At 64.6% G+C, this 25,361-nt stretch overlaps 1 protein-coding gene across 1 annotated transcript; it reads right to left on the bottom strand.

The window, feature by feature from the left end:
* Positions 1-448: 448 nt before the first annotated feature.
* On the bottom strand, positions 449-20,877 carry SLC12A5 (solute carrier family 12 member 5; the record flags this gene model as incomplete). Its single annotated transcript, XM_083873394.1, has 26 exons — positions 449-591; positions 1,080-1,213; positions 1,776-1,790; positions 2,134-2,315; positions 2,394-2,516; positions 2,693-2,800; positions 2,970-3,101; positions 3,204-3,373; positions 3,454-3,649; positions 4,565-4,733; positions 4,822-4,926; positions 5,085-5,204; positions 5,284-5,382; positions 5,678-5,796; positions 6,647-6,821; positions 7,487-7,544; positions 7,711-7,809; positions 8,748-8,915; positions 10,816-11,027; positions 11,106-11,347; positions 11,481-11,611; positions 12,477-12,531; positions 13,130-13,276; positions 13,475-13,606; positions 13,845-13,939; positions 20,826-20,877. 26 exons carry the CDS (start codon positions 20,875-20,877, stop codon positions 500-502), a joined length of 3,330 nt encoding a protein of 1,109 aa, XP_083729520.1. The 3' UTR covers positions 449-499.
* Positions 20,878-25,361: the final 4,484 nt, after the last annotated feature.

The following is a 25,361-nucleotide window of genomic DNA, read 5'->3' as shown; positions in this document are numbered from 1 at the left end:
GCCGGGGTCTCTCTTCTCCCAGCGCCCCGCAGGGAGGCACGGCGCGGGCGGCGGGCGCAGGGCACGGGCGCGTCCAGCCCAGTCTGTGCAGGAGGAGCAGCACGGTGGGGCCAAGGTCCGTCTCGGCACAGCCGCCCTCCTGCCCGGCCAGGGGCTGCAGCGGCAGTGCTGGGGCTGGCGGCGGGGCTGGCCCTGCCAGGGCAGGCGGTGGCGGCAGCGCCGAGCTCTGGTGCTCAGTCCGCGGTTCACTGTATATATTTATATATAAACAAGGACAGCAGTGCTGTGGTGTTGCAATGAGGAACAGCTGCTCAGGTGCTGGATGCTCCCGGAAGATCTGGTGCTGCAGTTCGAATGGAGAGATCAGGGGCACGGCCAAAGCCAGGAGAAGGTTCTGCGCACCGGCTGCCATCCGGCCTTCCCTCCTCCCCTCCGGGAGCGCGGTGCAAAGGGGTGGCGGGGCTCTCGGTGTGCAGACAAACCTCTCTCGCGCCGTCTTTCAGGAGTAGATGGTGATGACCTCCCGGCCCCCACCACGCACCAGGAGCACTCTGTCCAGACGCTCCGTCAGCACCTCCAGGAACTCCATGTCTGCACAGCTGTCAAGGAGGACAAACTACACACTGGAACATAGGGACAGCCCTGTGCCATCCCTGTCCAGCGCCAGCCGAGCCTGCAGCACCGACACTTCCACACCAGAGCCAGGGGCTGGTGGGTCACTCCAAAGCCAAGGGGCCAGGGAATCTGAATCCCGCCCATGCTGGCACTGTGTGATGGGGATGGTGACTGACCCAGCAGATGGCTGAGCCCCAGCGACTTCTGCCCAGGCCCCTGTCATGTGCCATTGTCACTCATGGGTGTAGGTGATCCCATCACCCATCACGCGTGGGATGGACAGGCTGGTGCCAATGACAGCTGCTGGACCCAGCCAGGAGCAGGAGGTGCGGGAGTCCAAGCTCAGGAACTAGACCTGGGCCTCTTGGCACTTGCCTAAAAGACCTACCAGTTTTGAGGAAGATATGGACCGTGGTGCCCCTGGCATAAAAGGGTTTTGACAACTGGCCCCAGAGGAAGGATACAGTTCTCATCCCCTTTCCGGTTACGGGGAGGCCCTGGCATATTCAGCAGGACCAGCTTGGCGTCCCGGGACTTCTCCACAATTGCCTCATTGAGCTTCACAGCCGTGTGCATCCTCCGCACGTTGGACCGGTTCCTGTGGGTGACAGCACGTGTGGGCACAGGACAGGCATGATTGGCCTCCAGCCCCACACCAGGCCCAAGGGCCACAGGGAACACTGGCCTCCTGCCCTAGAGCAGTGCAGGCTGGGCTGCAGCACAAACTCAGGGTGCAGCAAGCTTTGCCAGCAGTGTGCTGGTGACTCTGAGCCTGCACTGGTGGCCATGAGCTACGGGCCATGCACAGTGCCCATGGGCAGTGGCAACCATGGCTGCTCAGGGCCAGGCTGCATGGGAGTGAGCAGGAGCAGACAGCACGAGTGTCACCGTGGGTGCCTGAGCCCAGGCTCGCAGGGAGCTGCTGGCAGCATAACAGGGCAGGCGAGGAGCGTGCGGTGCGGGCAGTGCACGGTGCACAGGGCTGGCAGCCAGAGCTGCCACGCACTGCCCGGGTGAACTGTCTGGCACGGCAGCTGTCACGGCTCACTGAGCCGCCCTCCTGCACAGGGGCAACCCCGATGGCTCCCATCATGCTGCCCCACGAGCACAACCCAGCTCCCTCCACCCCAGCCCCGGCACCCAGCCAAACCCAGACTTACAGGTTTTCCCACTCCCTGCCAGGAGCATGATGGGGTCGAAGGGAGAGAGAGAGAGAGAGGGAGGGAGAGAGAGAGAGAGAGATGTGGTGAATACTAGGTGTGTACCTCCACTCCCTACAGTACACCCAGCCTGGGCACCCCACCCCTTGCCAGCACAATTCTACACAGGACTCCCCAATTGCCCCCATCCCCTCTGCAAGGGCGCACTCAGAGCACCCAAGCTGCCTGACCACTCCTCAGGGCAAGGATCAAGCTGGTGCTGCCGAGGCCCTGCCTGCACCCGCCTGACTGGGGCAGGCAGGGACAGCCAGAATCACAGGGCATGGATGGGACAAGGTGGCAGCATGGGGGGCCGTACGGCTTGAAGATGTCCTTGATGTCCTCTGGGCTGACAGGGCTCTTGCTCTTGTTCTTCTCAGCAACAGACTTCTCCTTCGTCCAGGTGAGATGCACCTTCTCAGGGGCTGCCTCCACCTCATCACCAGGGGACTGAGAGCTGCTGGAGAAGGTGGTGGCATTCTTGTCGTGGATTAGTTGCACCTGCAGAGGGAAGGGGGAATGGTGGGCAGGGCCTGGGGCCAGCTACCTGCATGGCTGTGTCTTGGTACAACCCCTCACCTCCTCCTCTGGCTTCTCCTCACCGTCGGCAGCCTGCTCCTCGGGGACGTTCAGGCGCAGGCGCGTGTTGGCCGGGTTCTTGCGCCGGATGGAGCCACGGGACTCATCCGTGATGCTCTGGATCTGTGCAAGAGAGGTCAGCAAAAAAGGGATTGGAGCACAAGAGGGCTTGGCTGGGCAGAGCCTAGCCTGAGGCCCAGTTTTTCATCAGGATGAGCACGCAGAGCTGCAGGGCAGCTCGGTTCACATCAGAGCCACCACAGGGGTCAGAGCCCACCCAGCCTGTCCTGCAGCCTCACCTCCCGCTCCCGCTCATTCTTGGTGAGGTGCATTTGTTTGAGGATCTGGGAACGCTGCTCCATCACCAGAGTCTTCTCATAGGTGTAGGCAGAGATGTCACTCTCATGCTGTGGGGGGAACACGAGAAATTTGTAAGGGCAGGCTAAGCTCTACCAACTGCTCCCACCATGGCCCAGCATGTCCCCCCATGGTGCTACATGCCCCATGTCAGGCTCTGTCTGGCCCTCCCATGCACAGCATCCCTGACTGCAGCACATGCCCCATCCCAGTACTCACCATCTCCACCACCTCCACCTCTGCGGTGATGCGCAAGTGGTACAGGAACGTGGTCAGGTCCTTCTTCATCTGGATGCTGTTGTCATCCATCTGTGCCACGGTGAAGATGCGCATCTTGCACTTACGCCACACCTGCAAGGGATGGGGGAGGCTTGGGCACAGCCCAACAGGGACAGCCACAGCCCAAGCCCCAGCCCCGCACTGCAGGGCCCAGCACTGCAGGGCTCAGCCTACCTTGTGCTGCCGCAGGAGGAAGGGCAGCAGCATCAGCATCCCCCCATCATGGACAATCCACCAGACATCGATGTGGCCCTCTGAGAACCGCTCCTGGTTGCCCGGAAACATGGCAACATTCTTGGCCACCAGCAAGGCCAGGTGCCCAGCTGTGGTCTCTCGCACCAACTCTGGGAGGGGAAGGGCCACGTCAGCCAGGGCAGCTTGCAGCCCGCCGAGCCCGGCAGTGCCCACCCTCCACGGTGCCTACCAATGAAGTTCCTCCAGGTCTGGTGGTCCTCCTTCTGGCGCCAGCTGCGGGGCCAGCCCACCAGCACTGTGTTGTGCTGCAGTCCCCCCAGCCCGCTGGACTGGATGAGGTGGGACATGCCATCCCGCAGGTTAGAGGAGATCACCACCTGACAAAAGCCCTTCACCTTCTCTGCTTCCATCAGGCGCCGGATGGACTGAAAGGGAGAGGGAAGTCAGAGATCCCAGTGCCTCAGGAACAGACATGGATCATGGGCACAGCAGCTTCCAGGGCCAGCAGTGGCCCAGCTCAGGCCAGATGAGGTACAGGGTACAGACTGTGGGGTACAGGGTATAGAATGGCGGGTGCAGAGTATGGGGTACAAGGCTGCAGGGTGCAGGCTGTGGGGTGCAGGTCCTCACAGGGTGCCTGAGTCTCTGTGTCCCACAGAGGCCAGTGGCTCTGGGCCAGGGGAGTGATACCCAGTGGTGCACAGAGCTGGCACATGGCTCTGCACCGTGCAGAGTGGAGGGTATCCTTGTGCCAGGGATCTGACAGGCAGCGGAGCAGCAATTAGGGTTATTTACTCAGAGAAATTATAACATGTCTGCATGGGAGAGAAACTGTTTGCTTCCGAGGGCTTAATCTCATTAATGTGCCGCCCCGCGGGTGCAGGGGGTGGGGAGTGCTCTCACTCTGGCGGGGAAAGGCTTGTCTCCCACCTTGCCTGGCACCGGGGCCACAGAGACTGTGGCGAGGGTTGAGGCTGTGAAATCTGCTCAGCCCAGCAGCACAGCAGCCCCTGGCTGGGACAGCAGCCCCTGGCTGGGCACTGTGCTGTGCTGTGCCATGCTGTGCCAAGTCCTGCAGCAGCTGGCCAACACTGGGACCAATGCTTGGCTGGTGCCAGCATCTCTGGTATCTTGGAGGGGGAGAGGGGTCCAGAGGTTCCTGCAGTGCTGTGAGCACCAGTGAAGCATGGAGTCCTCAGGCTCTGCCTGATGCCACTCCAAAGCTCTCTGGGCCATCTGAGGCCACCAGCCCTTGCCATGGGGCAGAAACAACCCTGGGCACCTGTGGAGCAGGAGCACCTGCTGCTGGCACAACCTGTCCTGGAGTAGGCAGCTCTCACCTCTTCTGCCCTCTGCGCCTGAGGGTGGTTGTCCAGGAAGGTCCCTTCTAACACAGAGGCCACGATAGTGAGGCCCTTCCCAGCCTTGAGCTGTGACGTGAAGGACAGGAGCTGCGGGTGCACCACATTCTGCTCCTGGTCCCCACGGACCAGCACCAGCAGCTGCGGCCTGGAAGGAGGGTCCTGCAGTCAGTGCCCGCACCCAGCGTGTCCCTGCCCCAGCACCCTCAGATCCCCATCTCCCTGCCCAGCCTTACCTCCAGTTCTTGGTGTGCGGGGGCCCTTCCTCCAACCGCAGCAGGGCGTAGCGGGCTGCACTCAGGGACAGGCCCCGGATCCCATCACCCCACTCCTTCTCCGCCCTGCAGGAACCAGCACCACATAAGGGATGCCCATGGCTCTGGCCACAGAGCACCACACAAGCACCCTGGAGCATCCTGGGGGAGCTGAGCAGCCACACTGAGAGGCCATGTGGCCACGGAGGGCTAGCCAGGACCTGCAGCACCATGGCCTCCCTTACCCGCGGTATTCGATGTATTTGTAGATGAGGCCAGCGATCAGCATGGCCACCAGTGCGTAGTACCAGGAGCAGATGAACATCAGTGCCAGGCAGAGGCTCATTCCCAGGAAGGAAAGGGTCCTGCAGAGGGCACAGAGCTGTCAGCATACCCTGGGGTGTCCTGCGGTGTCCCTGTCCTGCCCCATCCCACCCAGCTCACCAGTGGTAGTAGCGGAACCGGGGCCGCCAGTTGGGCGTCCGCAGCAGTGTTTGCACCGCACACGCCAGGTTGACAAACATGTAGCACATGAGGAAGAACCTGCAGGAGAGAGCGGGGGGCTGAGTGGGTGCACTGTGAGGGACTGAAGTCTCCACACCTCCTCACCCCGGGGTGGCCAGTGCTGGCGCAGGCCCTGCTGACGGACAGAGAAACAGTGCCATAGAGAATCCAAGCCTCAATGCTGGCCAAGATGGGACCCCAGAGTCCTTGCAGGAACTCCCCCCTCTTCCCAGGCAGGGGGCAGGGCAGCAGGTGCGTTCCCCCCATGAGGAGCAGAGACCCACACTCGCCACCCGCTGCTTGTGAAGGTGCGGGTCGACAGCACGCTGCCTACATGGAGAGGATGGGAGCCACCTCATCCAGGGAGGCGATCAGGATCCCGATCTCGCAGATGCAGGCTGTGAGCAGCAGGGCCCACGTCGGCTCCCCGTTGGCTTTGCCATGGCCGAAGACCTGGAAGTGGGGGGAGAGGGGCGCGTCAGGCTCTGCGGTGCCCTGTAGCCCTGGGCAAGAGTACTCAGTGCAGCCTGATGTGACTGGACCCTCCCATACACCCAGCCCTGGCAGGAGCAGGGACTGGGAACACTGGGTGCCATGAGCTGGCACATGTCCCATGCTGGAACCTGCCAGGGCAGCAGTCCCAGGGCTGGCTCCTGCTGACAGTACAGTCCCATTCCCGGCAGATCCCGTGGTTCTCCCCACACCCAGCGCTGCAGCCCCTGTACCCCCACCAGGGATGAGCCCCAGCTCAGCCTGGCCACAGCTAGCGGAGTCAGGGACCCTGTGCTTGGGACGGACAGGCTGCCGGGGGAGGGCGGCCCCTCCTGCGGCCGTGGGGACGCGGGAGGGGACAGGGGAGGGGGCCGGGGGCGCGTGTCCGGACGCATTAGAGGGTGCGGGCGGCGCGAGCGAGAGCTCGGGCTGGGGCTGGCAAGGAGAAGGAGGGAGGATAAAATTAGCCCGCTCTTCCCTGGGGGGAGCTGTCGGGTTGGATTTGGAGAGATGAGGTTGTGGGAACGCGTCTTCAGAGAGCAGATAAAATATGAAGCGGCACGGCAGCGGGGGGGAGGGAATTCTGACCTTTCCCGACACTCTCCTCCCACCGATACCGCAGCCCGAGCCACCACGGCCGCCCACCGCCGTGCCGGTGCCGGCGGGATGAGGGCAGGGAAGTGGGGATGCTCCGGCAGCGACGGTGCCGGGGGGAGGCAGGGTGGGTTCCCACCGGTCTCTCGGGCTGGTGGGATCTGCAGCCACAGTGGGCGCTCGGGGTGGGGCAGCACCGGACTCGGGGGTCACCTACCCTGAGGAAGGGTACGATCCCATCCCTGGAGATGGCTTGCAGGAGGCGGGGGGCTCCAGTGAGACTCTGCAACCCAGCCCCACACGTGGAGAAGAACGAGCCAATGACAATGACCCACGGGGACGGCCACGCCAGGGTGCCAACCACCAGGTTCCCGTTGACAGCCTCACCAAACCTGCGGGGCATCAGCATCACCTGTGGTTCCATCCCATGACCGAGCCCCGAAAGCACCAGCACCACAGCGGCACAACCCAGCCCTCCACAACGACAGCACTTTGGGGGGATGTGACACAACAGGGCAAGGGCCCACCCCCTCGAGGAGTAAGCAATGGAGCAGGGTCGGAGGTTGCCAGGGCTCTGTCCTCATCCCTGTACCCGTTAGCACGGCCAAGGACAAGGGCAGGTGTGGGACGGGACTCCTCGTCCCTGTGCCGGGGGGGCAGTGATGATGCATGCAGTTGGATCCTGTTTGTGTTGGTGCTGGCGACCCAGAAGTGTCACCTGCCACGTGCGGTGATCAGGGCTGCCCCAGATAGGCAGGAGCACAGGCAGCTCTGCTTGTTGACAAACAAGTGGCTGCCTGCAGCCCCGGAGCGGGAGAAATGCAGCAAAACAGGGATGGTTGGGGGGTGCACACAAACCCCTAGTGCCTGTTACAAGCTGCAGTCCCCCTTCCCAGAGACACCCACGAGCCCCCCCCAGTGCCCCCATGTCTGCCCAGTGTGTCCTGGTTGCAGCCTTCCCCACACCTCTGCCTGGCCCTGGGACTGTGTCTGCCCCAGCCTGTTCCAGGGGGCTGCCAGACCCTCCCCATGCCCCCCATGGCCTTGGGACACTCACTTGTCGCGCAGGACGACGCCCTCGATGCATGCTCCAAAGAGGACAACAGAGCTGATATCTGCCAGGTCGTCAAGGAGAGCCAGGAGGACACAGAGCCCTGCCTGCCCAGCCAGTGTGGGGCTGGGACCCTGTCCCCGCCCAGCAAAGCACCCAAGCTGATCTGCCCTGCAGAGCCCACCCACCCTCAGCCCCACAGCCCAGGTCAGGCAAGCCCTGAAGGATACAGACTGCAGAGGTGGTGGCAATGGCCAGGATGGTGCCTGTGGGGATGGACTTCTGGGCATCCCGCAGGTCTCCAGAGCGGTTGGAGCCAGCCATGATGCCTGGGCAAAGAGGGGATGGTGTCAGGGGGAGCAGAGCTACGGCCCATACCCGTCCCAGATAACCTCATGCCAGGCACCGTGTGAGCCCTGGGCACAGCAGGGCGGCTCCGTGTGCACCAGGATGGGAAGCAGACTTGATGGGCGGCAGAGAAGGAGCTGCTGCGGCTTGGGGTACCCAGCCTGCTCTTCTCATCCCCCCCAGCACTTCCCCCCCACCCCAAACCGCAGTCTGAGGCCACTCAAGGATTAGGCTCAAAAGCTCTCAAGTGCCTCGTCTCATTAGCCCTTAATTAGCTCAAGCAGGGACGGTGGCTGCCGCAGGGGCAGGGACAGGGTCCAGCCCCGACGCTGCTCTGGGAGGGCAGGAGGTCAGGCAGGGACACGGCTGCACAGGCGGGTTCAGCACAGCCCCAGGGATGACCCGTGCTCCGGCCGCAGGAGCAGCCCGGGGCAGGACCCCACGGCCCGCGGCACCGGGGGACAGGCGTCCTGCAGTAACCGGGAGCTGCTGGTGAATGGGCAGCGGGAGGGAGGGCGACGGAGGCTGAGCGGCTGCCGGGGACCCCGCAACGCCGGACCCTCCAGCGCTCGCCACGCCCGGGGCAACCCGGGGGCTCCCGCCGGTTTTCACCCCGGCGGAGCTGCAGGGGAGCCCCGGAGGCTGCGCCCCGCTCGGCTCCGCAGCGGGACTGGGCCGGGGGGGCTCCTCTGCCCCCGGGGAGCTAAAAATACCGAAGCGGCGGGACGTCAGCGCGCACCGGGCGGCACCGTCAGATCTGGAGCGCGGGCGGCTGCGTGGGAGGCGATGGCGACCGGCCGCCCCCGCGACGCCGCTGTCACCGCCGCACCCACCGCGGGGGTGGCACACGTGGGGACCCGCCGAGCGCGCCCGGCCGCACGTGCCCGCGGCACGGAGCGGGGCCGGCGGCGACTCCCACCTGTGACCGAGGGGAAGTAGATGCCGACGAGCAGGGTGAAGTAGGACGTCATGTCGCTGAAGACGTAGGGCTGGTCCATGTCTATTGGGGTGTCGGGGGAGCTCACTGAGGGCAGCCCCCGCTTCTCCACGATCACGCCCTTGGTCAGGTATGAGCTCCAGAGGTTCTCTGTGAGGAGGGAGGAGGGCGGGCAGTGCTGCTGGCATGAGATGCCCACAAGCCCCCTTGCCCAGGACAGCACCCCCACCCCACAAGGATGGAGCTGGGAGTTGTCTGGTTCTCCCTCCCCTTCCCCAGCCCCACTGAGCAGCTGGCTCAGCAGCAGACGGGGCTACGGGCAACCAGAGGGTGAGGATGGCAGCACAGGTGGGCAACCAGAGCAGGTTCATATTGCTGCTGGCAGCATCTCCACAAGATACTGGAGCAGCTGACATGGGATTGCAGTAGCAAATAATTAAGAAGGTAATATAATTAATGCTGATCAACACAGGTTTAAGAGAAGTGGATCGTGTCAAAGTAACTTGATAATGTTTTTGATGGGATTATGAGGTGCGGGGCTGATGTAACAGGCTTAGTGTCCCTCCGCGTGCTGCTTTGGCCGCAGATCGCAGGGAGAAACTGGAGCAGTGGAGAGCAGCCAGCACCAGGCAGGGCGGGCAGAGGCAACTGCCCTTGGCATGTCACTGCCGGGGGCTGCAGGGAGGGGCAAAGGGGCCCCCAGGGACCAGCCCTCGGCACCGAGCCTCCTCCATGGCTGCTCACAGGTGACAGATGGGGCTGGCAACCCCTATCGGCCTCGCCTGTCTCATCTTCCCAGAAATGTGTGTTTCTCCCTACAGGGACACCCCTCACCGAGGGCACAGCAAGCCCCAGTCACCTCTGCCGGGGTCAAACTGTGCCTGTCTCAAGATGCTGCTGGGCCGGTCACCCTTGTCACCAGCCACCCCAGAGTGGGGTCCTGGCTCTGTCCTGATGCCCCCAGTGCAGGACTGTTTTCTTCCTGTTGGCCTGAGAGACCAGCTGGGTGGGTGGGGGTCTGCACCCCCTCCCCAGCAGCACCATTCCCAAGAGGAGCAGATTCCACCCAGCAGCCAGGAGCTCCTTATCTGACCCCAAAGACCTCAGAGTGACACACCATTGGGAGGCTCCCAAACACCTTGTGACTGCACTCCACTAATCACAGTCACAGCTGCAGCCCTGAGCACCACGTGTTTAGCCAAGTCCGAGCTCCCACGCCGGTGTGTCCATTCAGACACCAGGGCAGGCAGGATGGCTGGGGCAGCCCTGCAGCCATCAGGAAGGACTGATCCTGCTCATGGCTCTGCTGCTTGCCTGAATCTCAACAACCACTCTGGCATGGGGGTCTGCAGACACCCTCTGAATGTGGCACAGAGCATCAGCCTCTGCCACCCACTGCTGAGCGTGAGCACCTGGCAGATGTACAGCATCTCCAGAAAAACAGGTCATAAGTGGCCCCTCCCACCAAATTCGCGCATCTTTCTGTGGTCCTGGCCACTCTCCCAGCACGGCTGTAGCCACAGCAGCTAAGTGGCCCCAAGGGGTGATTGCTTCTCTCAAAACCTCAAATCAATACCAGCCTTTCCAAAGGCCAAGAGGAAGCAGAGGGAGGATTTATTCCTCCCGAGCCTTTGGGCATCATGCTGAGCCACCCCGCTGGCTGACACAGACTGCGTGCAGGTGGCTGCAGTGCCCTGCTCTGTCACCCAGTGTAGGAGTCTGTCCCACTGCCTGGCACAGCATGAGCACAGCTCACTGTGCCTCAGGAGCAGAGCAGCCCCCAGCAGTGATCACCCACATGCCCTCTCACCTGGCCCCAGCACTGTTTTCCCCCACAACACCTGCCATGTCTGAGGAGTCATGCTTAGGATGACCTCCCACAGCACACCTCCACCAGCCTTGCTGGCAGAGCTGCCCAGGAGGCACAGCCACTGCCCCGCCACAGCTCCCTTGCACTTCCTTCTCCATGCTTCCATTCCCATGCCTTCATGCCCATGCCCATGCCCATGCCCATGCCCATGTTCCCATGCCTCTGTCAGCCAGTGCTCACCTTGGATGAGGCCGCTGGCAGCGCCAGGGATGCCCTCGATCTCAGTGACATTGTTCATGGTGAAATACTCATCGCAGGTCGCATTCAGGAAACGTGAGGTGCAGAAAAGCTCCCAGAGCTTGGAACCAAATGTCTCATTCCCCTCCACCACCATCTTGGTGCAGAGGTCAAAGCCGTGGCGTGAGAGGGTCCTGTTGCCCAGGAGGCAGATCCTGGGGGGACACGGGCACTCAGCACTCAGCATTCGCATGCCCCAGCCCTGCTGCATCCCTGCAGGACCCCGTACTCACGGGAAGCTTGGTGGGTCAAAGGCTGATTTGATGACACCAGCATAGATGGCAAGGATGGAGAGGATGACACAGCCCAGGAAGACCAGGGCAAATTTGTTGACATACTTGACACCCACGAACACGACAGTGGCCATGCAGGTCAGCACACAGGTGCCGTACACCCTCATGTTGTTGAGCATCGCCGCCGCCTCCCCGCTGGCATCCTCTGCCTTGAAGATGGCCATGGCTGGGAAAATGTAGGCCTGGGAAAGAGTCATGGCATCACCACCTGGCTAACAGCCTGCAGAGGGGATCCCAGGGAAGGGTCCTTCAGGCCCCCTGCCCTGACAGGAGCTGAGCCCAAGGCACTGCACAAGGCAAGGACCAGGTACCTACCAGCAGGATTTCGATGGTGCCCAGGATGTACATGGCACCGGCAAAGGTGGTACCCAGGTAGAAGCAGAGCCCCACAGCTCCACCAAACTCAGGTCCCAGGGAGCGTGAGATCATGTAGTAGGAGCCACCCGCTGTCAGAGAGAGCAAAAGTGGGTCCAAGCCATACCCCAGTGACACCCTCAGCCAGTTATCCCAGAGGGCAAACTGTAGCCAGGATAGCCACAGGCCCTGCTCCAGCACTGAGCACTGAGATGCACAGAAGCAGGAGACCACACTGGAAGAGTCATTCCCCTGGAGTCCAGCATCCAGGTGCAATGGTCAATGGCACAGGTGTTCCCTGGACACCAGACAGGAACTGAAGCCCCAGGGACCTGGGCCATACCCTGCTCCATCCTCCCAGAGGAGCCCTTAGAGCTGGGCTGCTAGGATCGATGGTCCCGCTGCGGCAGCAGGATGATAAATAGCTTTAATTACACCCCGTGTTGGGCTGTCAGTGATGTGCCCAGCCTGGCGCAGCTCACAGCTCCCCAGGGCTCTGCAGGGCTGGCATGTTCTGGGGGAGGCAGCCAGGGCACCCACCGGCCAGACCCCACGGCGCCTCCCGGGGGGGCAGAGCCCACACACAGCAGCGTCCCCGTGTCCGGCGGTGGGAGAGCCCACCCCATCACCCAGCCCGTGGCACCCGGCACGCCCTGCTCCCATCCTCCTGCCGTGTGTCTCCCGGCTCCCCGCGGCCTCGCCAGTCTGGCGGAGGGAGGAGCCGCGGCTGGCGGCTCTCGCTGCCATCTGCACCTCGCGGCTTTGGGGACGGGTGGCGGCTCCAGCTCCGCGCTCCCCCGGGCCATGGGGATCCCGCGCGGGCTGGTGGCAGAAGGCTGGGGAGCGGCTGGCGGCCACGGGGGATGCTCCCTGGGAAAAGCCCCTGCAGGCACCCCGCCCCGCAGCGACCAGCTGCCCACACACGTGGCACACGCGTGGACACGGGCTTGGCTTTACCTGGCACCACACCGTTGGTGGCGATCGCACTCATGGAAATGGCCGTCAGCATCGTCTGCGGGAAGAAACACAGTGTGGGCAGCCGGCAGAGCTGGGCAGAGGGACAGGGGAGTGGGAGGGAGAGCTGGGGCCATGCTAGGACATGGGGCTCCCTGGGGCCATGCTGAGATGTGCCACAGGGCAGGGATGCCCAGGGAGGATGACTGGATAGATGCATGGGTGAGTGGGCAGGCAGGGCTGTTGGCTGGCAGCACTGCTGAGAGAGCTGAGCCCTTGGAGGGGCTGGCAGCACTGGGGGGGGGCTCAGGCTGCCCAGGACACTGCCCAGCCTTCCCATCCTCTGCCCTGGGGTGACTGTTCTGGCTCTCTGCAGCACAGCATGGTACCAGAGCAGGGGATCCCCAGCACATCCCCCTTCATGACAGCTATGATTTGGGTCACCATTTAAGCAGCATTCCACTGCTGATTCCTTTGGGAAGCTGAAGGCTTCTCCTTGCTCTAAGTGGGGCATGAGCTAGGGCAGGGGCCGAAGCTGGGGCAGGAGCAGAGCAGGGCACGTTGGGCTGGCAGACAGTGCACCTCTCCATAGTCCAGCCATAGTCTAGACTGGTGACCCCAAGGCTAGTGGAGGCTTATCTGGCTCCAAAACTCACGCAAGAGCAGCAGAGGAAGACCATGCAGAATGACTCCATGATGCCAGCAATCCCCACCACCCAGGTGAGACGCAAGAAGAGGATGACTCCAAAGATGTTCTGGAGGCAGGGCAGGTAGACACCCATGAAGGTGCCCATGCGTGGGGCCTGTTGAGGGAACAGCAGTTATCAGGGCTCAGGGGCCTGGCTGGCAGAGGAGCAAGAGGTCCCACTCCTCCCACACTGGGTAAAACTGCCCCTGGTTGAGGCCAAGGGGTCCCCTGTTCCCAGGGCAGTCTATGGCCTGGCAATACACAGCCAAAGGCTGGAGACTAAGGGAAGGTTACCTCCCTCCTACATCCTCACCTGCACCGGCTTCTTCTTGCCTCCATCATTGTTCTCAGCCTCCTCATGCTCCCGGCTGCCCTGTGGCAAGTTGGTGTAATTGGCCAGTCCACTCAGCAGGGACGAGACCATAGGACTTGTGTCCATTTCCTCCTGTGGAAAGCAGATCCCGAGTCATGAGGACAGTCCCTTGGGACTCCTTGGGACAGCCAGCTCCAGGAGACCTCACCAGATGCTACCCCACTGCCTGCCCCTCCAGGAATGGCTTTGGCAGTGCAGCAACCCCAGCCTGGGGCTCTGGCATGTCCCAGTGCCCGGGGTGCAGGTTGGGTGCTGTGGGACAGCTGCTTAGCTCAGCCCCCTCCCCTGCCCCACTGCCTGCATGCCCTACCTCGAAGAGGGCCATGTTCTTGCCATCGTACTCTTTGCCCTTCTCCAGGTCCGTGCTGTTAATGAAGGGGCTGCTCTCCTTGGGGTTGCCATCGCCTGTGGAGACACCACTGAGTCAGTCAAGCACCCCCTGCCCCACCCACACCTGGAGAACACCCACCCCACAGGGTCACCACCGTGAGGGGTCACAGCTGCCCGTGGCTCCAGCAGGAGCACTGCCAGGGCTGTGGACACCATGCTCGCACCCAGCCCCAGCACAGGCGATGGCAGGCTGGCATCCCAGCCACCAGCATCACCTCCCACACCGCACACGGGCAGGGGCTGCCATCCCCAGGAGCCACACGCTGCCCTACCCGGCCGTGCTGACACGTGGACCCGCCGGAGCGCATCCACGCAGTGAGGCAATCAGAGTGGATCCGGGGGAACCCTCCGGCGGGATGCTTGGCAGCAATAACTCACAGCACAGGGTGCCTGCGGGTGAGCGGGCTGGGACTGCCCTCAGTGCTGGGACTGCCCTCAGCACTGGGACTGCCCTCAGCACTGCGTCTGCAGGGGCAGGATCTGGACGGCTGCTCAGCATCAGCGCAGAGGGGACGGTCCCGGCACAGTGCCTGGAGTGGGGCGACTGGCCAGGTGTCTGGTCCTCCTCCCAGGCATGCACCACAGGGGTGGGGGCCACAGGGCAGGAAGGCATCTGGAGGTGACATCACTGGGGGCAGGTGATGCCCGGGGCAGTGCAGCCACCCATAGCAGTGCCAGGCCCATAGGGGCCATACAGCACCAAGACAGGGGCCACAGCCACTCACTGCATTAATGACCTAGTGCAGAAGAAACATGGAGTTGGCTTAATAGCGATGAAAACAGCTGAGCTGCAGAGCAGCAGAAATAAATCAAGCTGGAAATGGAGCAGCAAAGAGGATGGTGCTGCCGGAGCAGCACAGCTCCAAGAGAAGGCCCAGAGCAGAGAGGGACCAGGGCACGGGGGCCAGGAGCCAAAGGACACAGTCCTGGGCAGACCAGCTGAGGGGGCACCCACAGCACGGGGACATCTGGGCAGCCAGGCTTGTCTCCAGCCCTCAGTGGGGGGAGAGAGGCTCCCTGTGACACACCCATCCCACCACCCCAGCCCTGCAGCCAGAGCAGTCACACTGCCATTGGCCACCGCACTGCTGGGCAGGCTGCCCACATAGGCAGGGTCACAGACCATCTCCACACTTTGGGGCCAGGGAGAGAACTGCCCCCTCCACCACCCTTCAGCATGGAACCTATGAGTGCCCTGGGGCAGAGGGATGGTGCCCTAGCAGTGTAGTCACCCGCTCATGGTGGCAGCCACAAGACAGACCCTGAGACCATTTGGAGCATCCTGGTCCTTTGAAGACCGCCGTTCTCCTGCCAGTTGACTCATATTTGGGATCCTGGAAGCCCGCGTGCAGTGGTGATTCACCATCTGCAATTCCCTGGCAGACAGGGTGCTTCTGCCTGACCAGGAGGTGAAGCCTCAAGTGCTACAGGTGACACTGACCTGTGGGCTGGCCCCCAACTCCCACCATCCCTGAGCTCCTCCAGCATGGGGCATCAGGGCAGCAGTGTCCCTAAGGGCACAGCCAAACACCAAGGCACAGCCTGCAGGCTCCTCCTGTGCAGGAATGGCCATGGCAGTGGCACTGGGACACCCTGGCCCACAGGTCCCACGAGCTTCACTCCAGAGTCCCCTTGGACACACCAGCACCCCAGATTGCACCACTGGCATGTGCCTTCCCTGTATCTCCCACAACAGCTCTCATCACGAACCTCATGCATTCCCTGCTCTGTGTTTGGTCTAAAGCCCCACTGAACCCTGCTGTCATTAGGTAACAGCGATGGTGTGGGCTGGCAACCACCCACTCGCCACAGCTCTTGCCCATCTGCATGAGCTCTGGGGATCACATTGATGTGAAACATCCACCACGCTGACAGGACACCCTCCAGGCTGATGCCGTGGCCATCCCCAGAGTGGTGACACAAGGGTGCAGGAGCAGGGGTGGCTGGAGCTCACCTCCCCCTTGGGGCTGGGTGGCACCGGGGGACACGGGCAGCTTGGCAGGGAGATGAGCTCGAAATGTGGCGAGGCTCTGGGACCCCTCCGGGAGAACGGAGCCCGCGGGGGCCTCGCCTCACCGCCTGGTACCCAGCCGACGACATCACCGTGCAGGTTTCCATGGCAACGGCGAGCCACGGCCGCCTCGGCTCCCGCTCTTATGTAACGGCGCAGGCAGCCGGACTCTGGCCCCACATGGCACCCGCGCCCCGGCCCAGCGGCGCCTGACGGATGGTGCGGCCGGAACCCCGGCCCCAGCCCAGCCCGAGCCCACGGACCGGCCCTGCTCGGCTCCACGCGACAGGCGCCAGCAGCACCCTGGGGTGCCCACGCTCCCACGGCACTCACAGCACCCACAGCTCGCAGCCCCTCCACCCCCACCTCCGGCCAGCGCTCCTCAGGCCGGGGCCACGGCCCGTGCCGACATCAGCCAGGCTGCCGGGGCTGGCCCGTGGCGCAGGAGCCCCTTGCCTGATGATGCTGCTGACAGGACCAGCACTGGGAGAGGCCCTGGGCTGGTGAGCGTGAGGATGCAGCACGGCTCGGGGAATCTCTCACTCTCCCACGTCACTCCAGCCCCACAGACTGGAAGGAGTTAAGCACAAGGGCGCAGGGTCCCAGGTGACAAAGCGCTCCCGCTCCTGCTCCTGACGGAGACCATTTTGCCGCAGCGGGGCTGGTGCAGCCTCTCCCCGGTAGCTGCCTCAGACCCGTGGTGTGAAGTCAGGGGCAGGGAGGGCAGGCAGGGCGGGCAGGGCAGGCAGGGCGGGCAGGAGCAATGCACCCGCCCCCCACCTGCCACTGCCACTGCCACGGCCAGCCCTGCCCGGCGGCACAAATGCGGTGCTGCCTCCCTGCCCTGGGGACACGTGGGACACTGCCAGTCCCACCAACGCCCACGGAGCTGCCCCTGTCCCGCTCCCCCAGCGCAGCCCGGACGGAGCAGCGCAGGGCAGGGCCGGAGCGCTGGACGGGGCCAGCAGCCCCAAGGCCAGCGGCCGAGCCGGGAGAGACAGTGTGAGCAGAGCCGAGCCCGGCCGTGCCAGGCTTCGATCCCGGCGCTCAGCCGGCCCCCTCCCCAGGGATCACTCAACATGAATCGGCCTTTTAATTTGCTGCGGCGGCTGGAAGGGCTGGCGGCGGGATCGCTGGCAGGAACCCGCAGCCCCGCCGTGGGCACCGCGCAGCCCCACTCTGGGCAGGACTTCCACCAACCTGCCTGCCCGGGGCAGCGCAGAGCAAACGCGGCAGCGCCAAAGGACCGTCACAACATCCTCGGAGCCCCCCAAGGCAGCGCCCAGGCAGCAGCACCAGCCACAATTTGATCTTCTAATGGCTTTTTACTTAGCCCTAAATTGGGTTGGGAAGCGTCATGTCCCTTATCCCAAATCCTCCCTAATCGCTTTACACGGCGCGGGGCACTGAGCACTGGCTGGGGTAGCCCCAGCAGCCACCCCCCACGGGCTAATTAACCAGAGCTGCTGCCAAGGCTGCTACCCGACCACGGCCGGGCCGTCCCCTCCGCTGCACCCAGAGCACAGCGAGCCCCAGCCAGGGACATCGGGCACTGGGGCTGCGGCACTGCCCGGCAGGTGCACTGGGTGAGGGGGGCCGTGGCAGGGGTAGCCCCGACCTCACAGCCCTCCGCGGCTCCGTCTGTGCTCCTGCACAGGGCTGCTGACAGCTCCGGAATCCCCTGTGCCACCCCCACTCCGGTCCCCTCAGCCCCAGGGGCAGCAGCAGTGCGACGGCTGCTCACGGCACTAGGGATGCCCTGGGGCTCCCCTGGAGGTGCACAGGACACCTTGACTTCTGCCACAAGACATCTGGAGTCCCGAGGCTCTGCCTGCAGCAAGGGGCACCCCAGGGTGACCCCAGCAGGCCAGCGAGCACATGGGCGAGCACGTGGCCCTGGCTGATGTCCCCAGCTGCTGCCGTTTTGCAGGAGCTGCTGGCCAGGGAGGCCACACCGCTGTTCTGTCACCTCCGGCTATCAAGGGGACTTGGCTGTACACACACTGCCTGGCCCCGGGCTGTTGGCCTGGGGTGCCTAAGGCAGATGGGGATGGCCAAGATATTCTATGGCAGTGACATCTCTGCACCCACCTGCCTTCCTTCTACCCTGCACAGGAGTGTCTGACAGCTGCCCTGGGGAGGGGGACCCTTGGTGAGGCCACACAGCCCTTGCAGCCCCACTGAGGCAGAGACCACTGATGATCAGAGCAGTGCTGGCTCGTGCTGGCAGTGTCACAGCAGAGCCAGCTCCAGCTGCAGTGTGTCAGGGGACCGGGGGTGGGGGTCAGGGGTGGGATGGTGGAGTAGGATGCTCCCTCCATCCCAGGGCTGTGCTTTCCCCCTCCAGCCAGCAAGCACACCCAGTGGCCTTTTGGGCTGGATTCCTTCACTGCCTGACCCAAATTGGACCAACTGCTACTTCAGACCTATCCTCTTCCTTCCTAAACCCGGGATTATCCTCCCTTTGATCAGCCGGCCCTGCAGCGCAGGATTTCCAGCACAGGCGTTTTGGCTGGCTGCATTTAAACAGCTTCCCAGATTCTCCGACAGTCCCAGCCCTGCCTTGGAAATGGCCGTGGACACAAGTTCCAGCAAAGCTCCTGATCCTGGATCTGGGCTCCCCAGGCACCCCAGTGCTCCTGGGCTGGGTGTCAGCATGGCACCCTGCAGTGTGGCTGCGGCTGACATCCCAACACCCCAGCCAGAGGAATGCAAGGTGCCAGCCCGGACACTGCAGGCAGGAGCCCTGCCTGCTCCCCACTCCCCATCTCCCCAGAGGGTCTGCATTGGTCCAGCCCTTCTTGGGTTGCTGGGGCTGGAGCCCTTCCAGCCCTTGTCATGTGGCTCGTGCATGCTGTCCAGAGCACAACATGAGTGGGGACACTGCTGACCTTTCTGACAAATAAGGCCCAAGTGGCACCCAGGGCTTCAGTGGTCGTGCTGGCCTTGGTAAGTCACTGGACAGCCAGCACTGGAGCAGCCAGGACGTGTGGAGGGGGCCCACTGGCAGTGCAACAGCTTTGCCACCCGATGGGTTTTCCATGGTCCCTGAAGACAGACTTCATGATGGGAGTTCAGCTGACCCTTGGCATGGGGGGACAACCCACCCCTCCCAGCTCAACCACCCTTGTCACAGGTGTGGGGAGCTCTACTGAGCCCCTTCCTACAGACAATCCCTGCTGCTCCAAGCCTCCCAGGCTCCTGCTTCCTCCAGCCCTTCACCCGGCTGTCCCACAGGGCACCATCTCGCCAGGCTCAGCTCCAGGGACAGTCTGCCTGGTCCATCTGTAGTGGCACTGTGTCCAGCCCTCCTGCCAGACCCCAGCATGGCAGAACCGCCTGCTGCCACGCCGCTGGCACTGCCACGATGGAAATCGGTGAGTGGGAGATGTCCTGGTGCTGCAGAGGGCAAGGGGAGGGCAAGTGCCCAGGGAAGGGCACGGCCGAGGACCAGTGCGACAACTCCAGCTCAGCAAGGTGCCCCCAAAAGTCTCCTGCCAGCCCTGACCTTGAGTGGAGCTGCAAATAAACAAGCAAATAAACAGACTGGGGTCGGCAGAGCAGAGGAATACACAGAGCCTGTCTGGCTGTGCCCAGAGCCCCACTGGGGGCAGCTGGGACCCCCAAAACCACTGCCATGGCCAGCCATGAGCTCCCTGCTGGGGCTGTGGCAGACCCCACGAGGGGGCCTGGAGAGGAGACCTGGCGGGGTCTGGGAGGGCCAGAGAGGCAATGCAAGTCCTCCTGAGCACACACTGCATGCCCCTGGCTGCAGCCCATCCCTGTGCCCGGCAGGAACACCCGCAAGACCGGGGCCTGTGCTGCCTGGTGCTGGACGTGGCCCCTGGAGGAAGGAGGACCCTCACACAGCTCGGCAGTGCCGGGTGCCGGGAGGGGCTGAGGCCAAAGCACCAGCAGTGACGGGGCTGTGCGGGGCCGAGCGGCCCCTCGCCCGCTCGGGCAGCGGCCCTGCGCCGGGGCTGCGCCAGGGCTGCAGCGGGACGGGGCACAGCGCGGCACGGACCGGACCGGACCGGACAGGCTCGATTCGGCACGACAGGGCTCGCTTTGGCTCAGCCGGGCTCGCTTCAGCTCGGCTGGGCTCGGCCGCGGGACGAACGCCTCCTGCGGCCCCGGAGCAGGGCCCGAGCGGCCACTTCAGCACCGCGGACAGCGGCAGCGGCCCCGGGGGGCGGCAGGGCCGGGGGGGCGGGAGCGGGGAAGGAGCGGGGGGCGGCTGCCCGGGCTGGGGAGGCGGCTGCCGGAGATGGGGGGGCGGCAGAGGAGAGGAATGGGGGGGAGGGCAGCGGGGGTGACAGAGGCGATATGGAGAGATGGGGGGGCGGCAGCCGGAGATGGGGGGCGGCAGCAGAGAGGGCTGGGGGGGCTGCAGCGGAGATGCGGGAGGTAGGGGTGGGGGGCCGGCAGTTGGGCGCAGGGACCCTTGCGGGGGTCCCGGGCGGGCAGGAGCGGGACTGGTGCGGCGACTGGCGGGGGCTGTCCGGGAAGCGGCGGGACCAGCCCCACAGGGTCGCTCGGAGCACAGCAAGCAGCCCCCGCACGGGAGGAGGCTCCTCGGTGAACCCCGCACGGCTCGGCCGCACAGCCGCTTCCCGAGGCTGCCGCAGCGGCGGGAGCGCGGCCGGGGCTGCGCGGAGGCGCCGGGAGCGGGAGCATCCCCGCACCGCCCGCCGCAGCCCCGCGGGGCCCCGGGCGGAGAGCCGCCGTCGCGGCCGGTGTCGGTGCCCGTGCCTCCCGCCTGCCCCGGGGCAGGGCACCCCCAGCCCCCGCTGCCCCCGGCTCCGCGCCGCTTCTGCCCCGCGCCGGCGCCTGCCCCCGGCCCGGGCCGTCCCGCCGTCCCGCTCGTCAGTGCCGATGCCGGTGGCTCACCTTGGCTGGCGCCGCCGTCGCCGTCCTCGCAGTCGGTCAGGTTGTTCAGCATGGCGCCGGTGCCGCGGCCGCTCGCTGCCGCCGGAGCTGGAGCTCTCGCTCCGCAGCAGCCGCGTCCCCGCGCCGCCCCCCGCGCCGGTGGGAGGGGGCTGCAGTGCGGAGGCGCCCGGGCTCACGGCTCACGGCTGCTGCCGGCGGAGCCCAGCCCGGCCGCCCGCTTCATCACGTATGCGGGAGGCATTGCCCCCGCCGCGGCGGGGAGGGGGGGGCGCGGCGGCGCGGGGGGGCACAAAGACGAGCGAGCGGAGCGGGGCCGCCTCCCGGCTGCGCCAGGCGTGGGGGGGAACTAGGGCAGCGCTGCGGGCCCGGCTGGCGCGGGCGGGACGGGACGGGACGGCCCCGCAACCGCACCGACCCCGCACCCGCCCCGGCCCCGGCCCCGAACCCGCCTCCAGCCCCCGCACTCCGCACCGGCCCCGCATCCCACGCCAGCCCCCGCATCCCACGCCAGCTCCCGCACCGGACCCCGGAGCAGCCTCGGGACCTGGCACACACTCGGGGTGTACAGTGGGGCAGAACCTGTGCCCGCGGGACCGACACATCCCCAGAGGCGCTCGGGGCCCGGGATCAAGGCCCGCGTGGCCCCTGTCCCGCATCGGGCGGCTCCCAGGTGGGGGCGGCTCCCGGGTGGGCAGCACCACGTCATTCAGGGGACCCCTCTGCGGGCAGCAGGGCCCCAGCCGTGGATGGAGACCTTTGTCCCAGCAGCAGGACTACCCAGGGCACGCAGGGAGGGAGAGGACGTCCAGACCATCCCACAGTGGGGCTGGGGGGATAGCAGAGGTGATTGACTCTGCTCTGCCCAGCTGACCTGCAGACGGGAACAGGCTTGATGTGACTTCCCCTGGTGACCAGGGGGCTGAGATCACGCCCGTAACAACCTTCTCAGACCTGGTGAAGGGTTGCAGTGGGGGCAAACCCCCAGGCCCTGTGCCATCCACGGAGGCCCTGACTGTTGCAGCTGTCACCCACAGGGCCAGGGGCACAGGCCACTCTCGAGCTGGGTTTGTAGAGGGACCTTGCAGGGCCACTTGAAGCCCCCTGTTCTCTCATGCATTTAATCCGGGAGGATCCCCCAGCCGGAGCTGGCTGCAGCTCCCGGCATCTCCTCCGGCACAGGCTGAGATCATGACAGCCCGCTGGCCTCCGTTACTTCTTGACGGCTGTAATTAATTGTTTACTTTCTCCTGGTGCGGAGCCAGCTGCTCCACAGCGCGAATGCTCCCCGGCCTGACCTCAGGCCAGGAGAGAGGCTCAGACCCCCCAGCCCGGCAGGCAGCACTGATCCCTGCCCTGTGGCTGCAGCCGGGATCCCGGGACATGGCATCCCTGGGGAGCTGCAGCAGCACAGCCCCAGCTCCACGGCAAGTGGCACAGAAGGGCTGCAGGGAGGATGGAGAGTTCAGGATGGGCAGCTCAGGGTGGGCACCCCCACCCAGGACTCTGTGTGGCAGTCATGACATGGGGCTGCCCCTGTCCAGCAGCAGCAGCAACACCAATCCCTCACACCTGCATCCCTCAGCCCTGAGCAGGAGCCAGCGCTGGAGCGAGGGGCTGGCCCACTCCCAAGGGTTGGGACTGAAAGGAAGGGGCTGTAGACAGGATGTACTGGACAAAACCACTGTCTCATGTGGGCCTGGGGGGTTAGAGGGCACCCCCAACCCCCCCAAGAAGGCTGTGGATGGGCAGAAGGGCAGTGGGCCAGGGTCCAGCCAGCCATGGTGAGTGCCAAGCACCAGAGGGTGGTTTTTTGCAGGAGGCCACAGTGCGTGGGCTCGGCACAAGAGGGATTTTCCTACTAAAACAGATGCAGGGGAGGGAGCACGTGAAAGACCACTAATCCCCTAATCCCTGGATTATGGCTCCATTTCAGGGGTTGGGATTTGACGGCAGCACAGTGGGCTACGCTATCAAGACTGCATTGGCTTAGCCTGTGTGCAGGGTCCCACCAGCATGTGGGGACAAACTGAGAATGTCTCTGAGGTAGAGACCAAGGGGGCTTGATCCCCCAGCAGAGCACTGGCCTTAACCCCAGCCCAAATGCCCAAGACTGGGGTATTTGGTCAAAAGGAGAGAGGTCGAGCATGGTTTGGGCATCATCCATGCCCTTTCATTGCTTGCAGTCCTGCTGCAGGCAGCACAAGGGCATGGAGAAAGAGGAAGATAGATGCTTTTCCCTGGCCATGGAGTGGGGGATCAACTGCAAGTGGCCCCTGAGTCCGAGAAGCAGGCAGGATCCTGGCACCAGGCCAGGCAGAGCATCAGTGCCCCACTTAAATGCAAGAGGCTGCCCAGGAATGACGACGGAGAGCGGCCAAGCCAAGAAGCATCTCTGCAAAATGTCCTGTACCCCTGCAGAAACTCCCAAGAATGTCCCAGACCCCTCTGCGTAAAGCCAGGGTGGGGGGAAACCATTTTCACAGACATTCCCAGGGCTGGAATCCTGGCCGCCGGCCACACAGCCCTTGCCTGTCCTATTAGCAGCAGCGGTCAAACCTCCCAGGAGCGAGACACGTGCTGGAGTCACTGGGAAACCTCCTGAGGGCAGGGAGCGGGCAGCCTGGCAGCGAGCCGCCCGGGCAGGGAGGGCGGCCGTGCTGTGGAGATGCTGCTCAGCACATTGCACTGCCTGCTGTGATCTCCGGGCACTGTCAACAGCCTGCCCATCCACAGCCTGCCAGGATGGGACACCCCGCACTGAGGGCTTGAGGACAAGCAGCTCCCAGGAGGTGCAGCAGGGCAGAAGGGCAGTGATGCCAGCCAAATGTCCTGATGGGGGGTTTGCATCACAATGTGCCTTCACCCTGCTGTCCTGACACCCCCACAAGCCCAGGGGCAACACATCCTGCAGCACCTTGGCAGGTTGGAGTGCTCTTCTTTATCTCCATCCAGACAGGTCAGGGCCCTGCCACCAGTATGGGACAAAAGCAGAGCCCAGACCTGACATGGGCCCCAGCTGGGACTTGACACCAGCTGCAGCAGCAGGACAGGACATGGAGGGAAGCACAGTGTCCTGTGGGGCTGCAAGGGGAGCCGCAGGAGCCACTGCAGCTGCAGAGGTCGAGAGCAGAAGGGCAGCAGTGGGGCAGAGCTGGCAGAGGCCATGGGGCAAGGCTGTGAGCTCCTGCGTCATGCGAGCCCAGCACAGCGCAGCTGGCACAGCGTCCCCAGCTGCCCTTGCCCAGATGTCTTGCCAGCAGCAGGGCCGTGGCAGTGGGCAGCTGGGCAGCCTGGCACAGGGATCAGCAGCAGAAGCAGCCTCCTCCCACCAGGCCCCGCTCCTGGCGACACAGCTGAGGAGCCCCCAAGCAGCCCTGTGCCAGTTGCAGTACCCTGGGGATTCCAGGCAGCCACTGCTGAGCCAAGGCCAGAGGGCCCAGTGATGGCCGAGGAGCAGCTGCATGGCCACTTGCCAGCCACTGCCAGAAGGGTTTGGGTGCAGGACCAGCTGATGAGACACTGACATGTCCTGTGTCCCACCCCTCACTCAGCCCCACAGCCTGTGCGAGGACCCCCACTCTGGCACCCCACTGAAGAACCTGTAGCGTGTTCAGTAGCATGGAGACTCCTTGGGAAAGCTGCTGCAGGCTGCAGATGGGGCTTCGGCTGCTCCAGCCCCCTGGCAGCATCCCACTCCCCCCACATCATCAGCCTCTACCTGCTGCAGACCTTTGGCTCAACTAATGGTACCCTAAGGGCACCCAGTCTGCCACAAACCTGACCCGAGTGTCTGAGAGGGGGCTGGAGGAGATGGGGGACTGGGGTAGTCTCCTTAGCCACCCCTGTCCCTCACACGTACCCCCCTGTGCACGGTGCCCCAAGTGGGGGCCCTGCTCCCTCCCTTGTGTCCGGGCCCCTGGGCAGGGCCCTGCATGGGGGTGTTCCAGGGCTGGGGGGGTCCCTACTCTACCCCAGCCCCCCTCAGGGCCTCACCTCCTACCTGGGGCCAGCCTCACAGAGCTGCCCCACAGAGCCTTGTCCATGGCTTATGGCCCACAGCCCCATGACCCCACGGCCCCCGGGGGGGGCGAAAGAGCTGCTGAACCCCCTCAGCACCGAGAGTCATGGCAAGGGTGACACCGGGACCGGTTTCCTTGGCAACGAGAGAGGCTCCATAACTGGTTGGTTGCCATGGCTACTGTCGCCGAGCCCGACCGCTCGGGACACAGCAGAGGGGCTCCGCGCTGGGGATGCCCCGGTGCCCTTTGGGGCCAGGGCGGCTGTACCAGGGCAGCGCACCGGGCACAGGGGCAGCACCCCCAGGTGCAGCCCCCGGGGGCAGGGCCAGCCCCACGGCGGGTCCCAGGTGCCGCACCTCGATCCCCGGTCCCGGGGCCCGGCCCGCCGTGCGCTGGCGGTGTCACCGGGTCCCCGCGGGACAGCCGCACCGGCGAGCCCCGGGGCGGGGCGGGGCCGCGGGCGGGGCCGGGAGGGGCACACCCCACCGGAGCCGGCCCGGCCCGGTATCGCCCCCTG

Source organism: Zosterops lateralis (assembly GCF_965231275.1).
Source record: "Zosterops lateralis genome assembly, chromosome: 16".
NCBI classification, from domain to species: domain Eukaryota; kingdom Metazoa; phylum Chordata; class Aves; order Passeriformes; family Zosteropidae; genus Zosterops; species Zosterops lateralis.
This window is presented reverse-complemented; position numbering and strand designations above follow the sequence as displayed.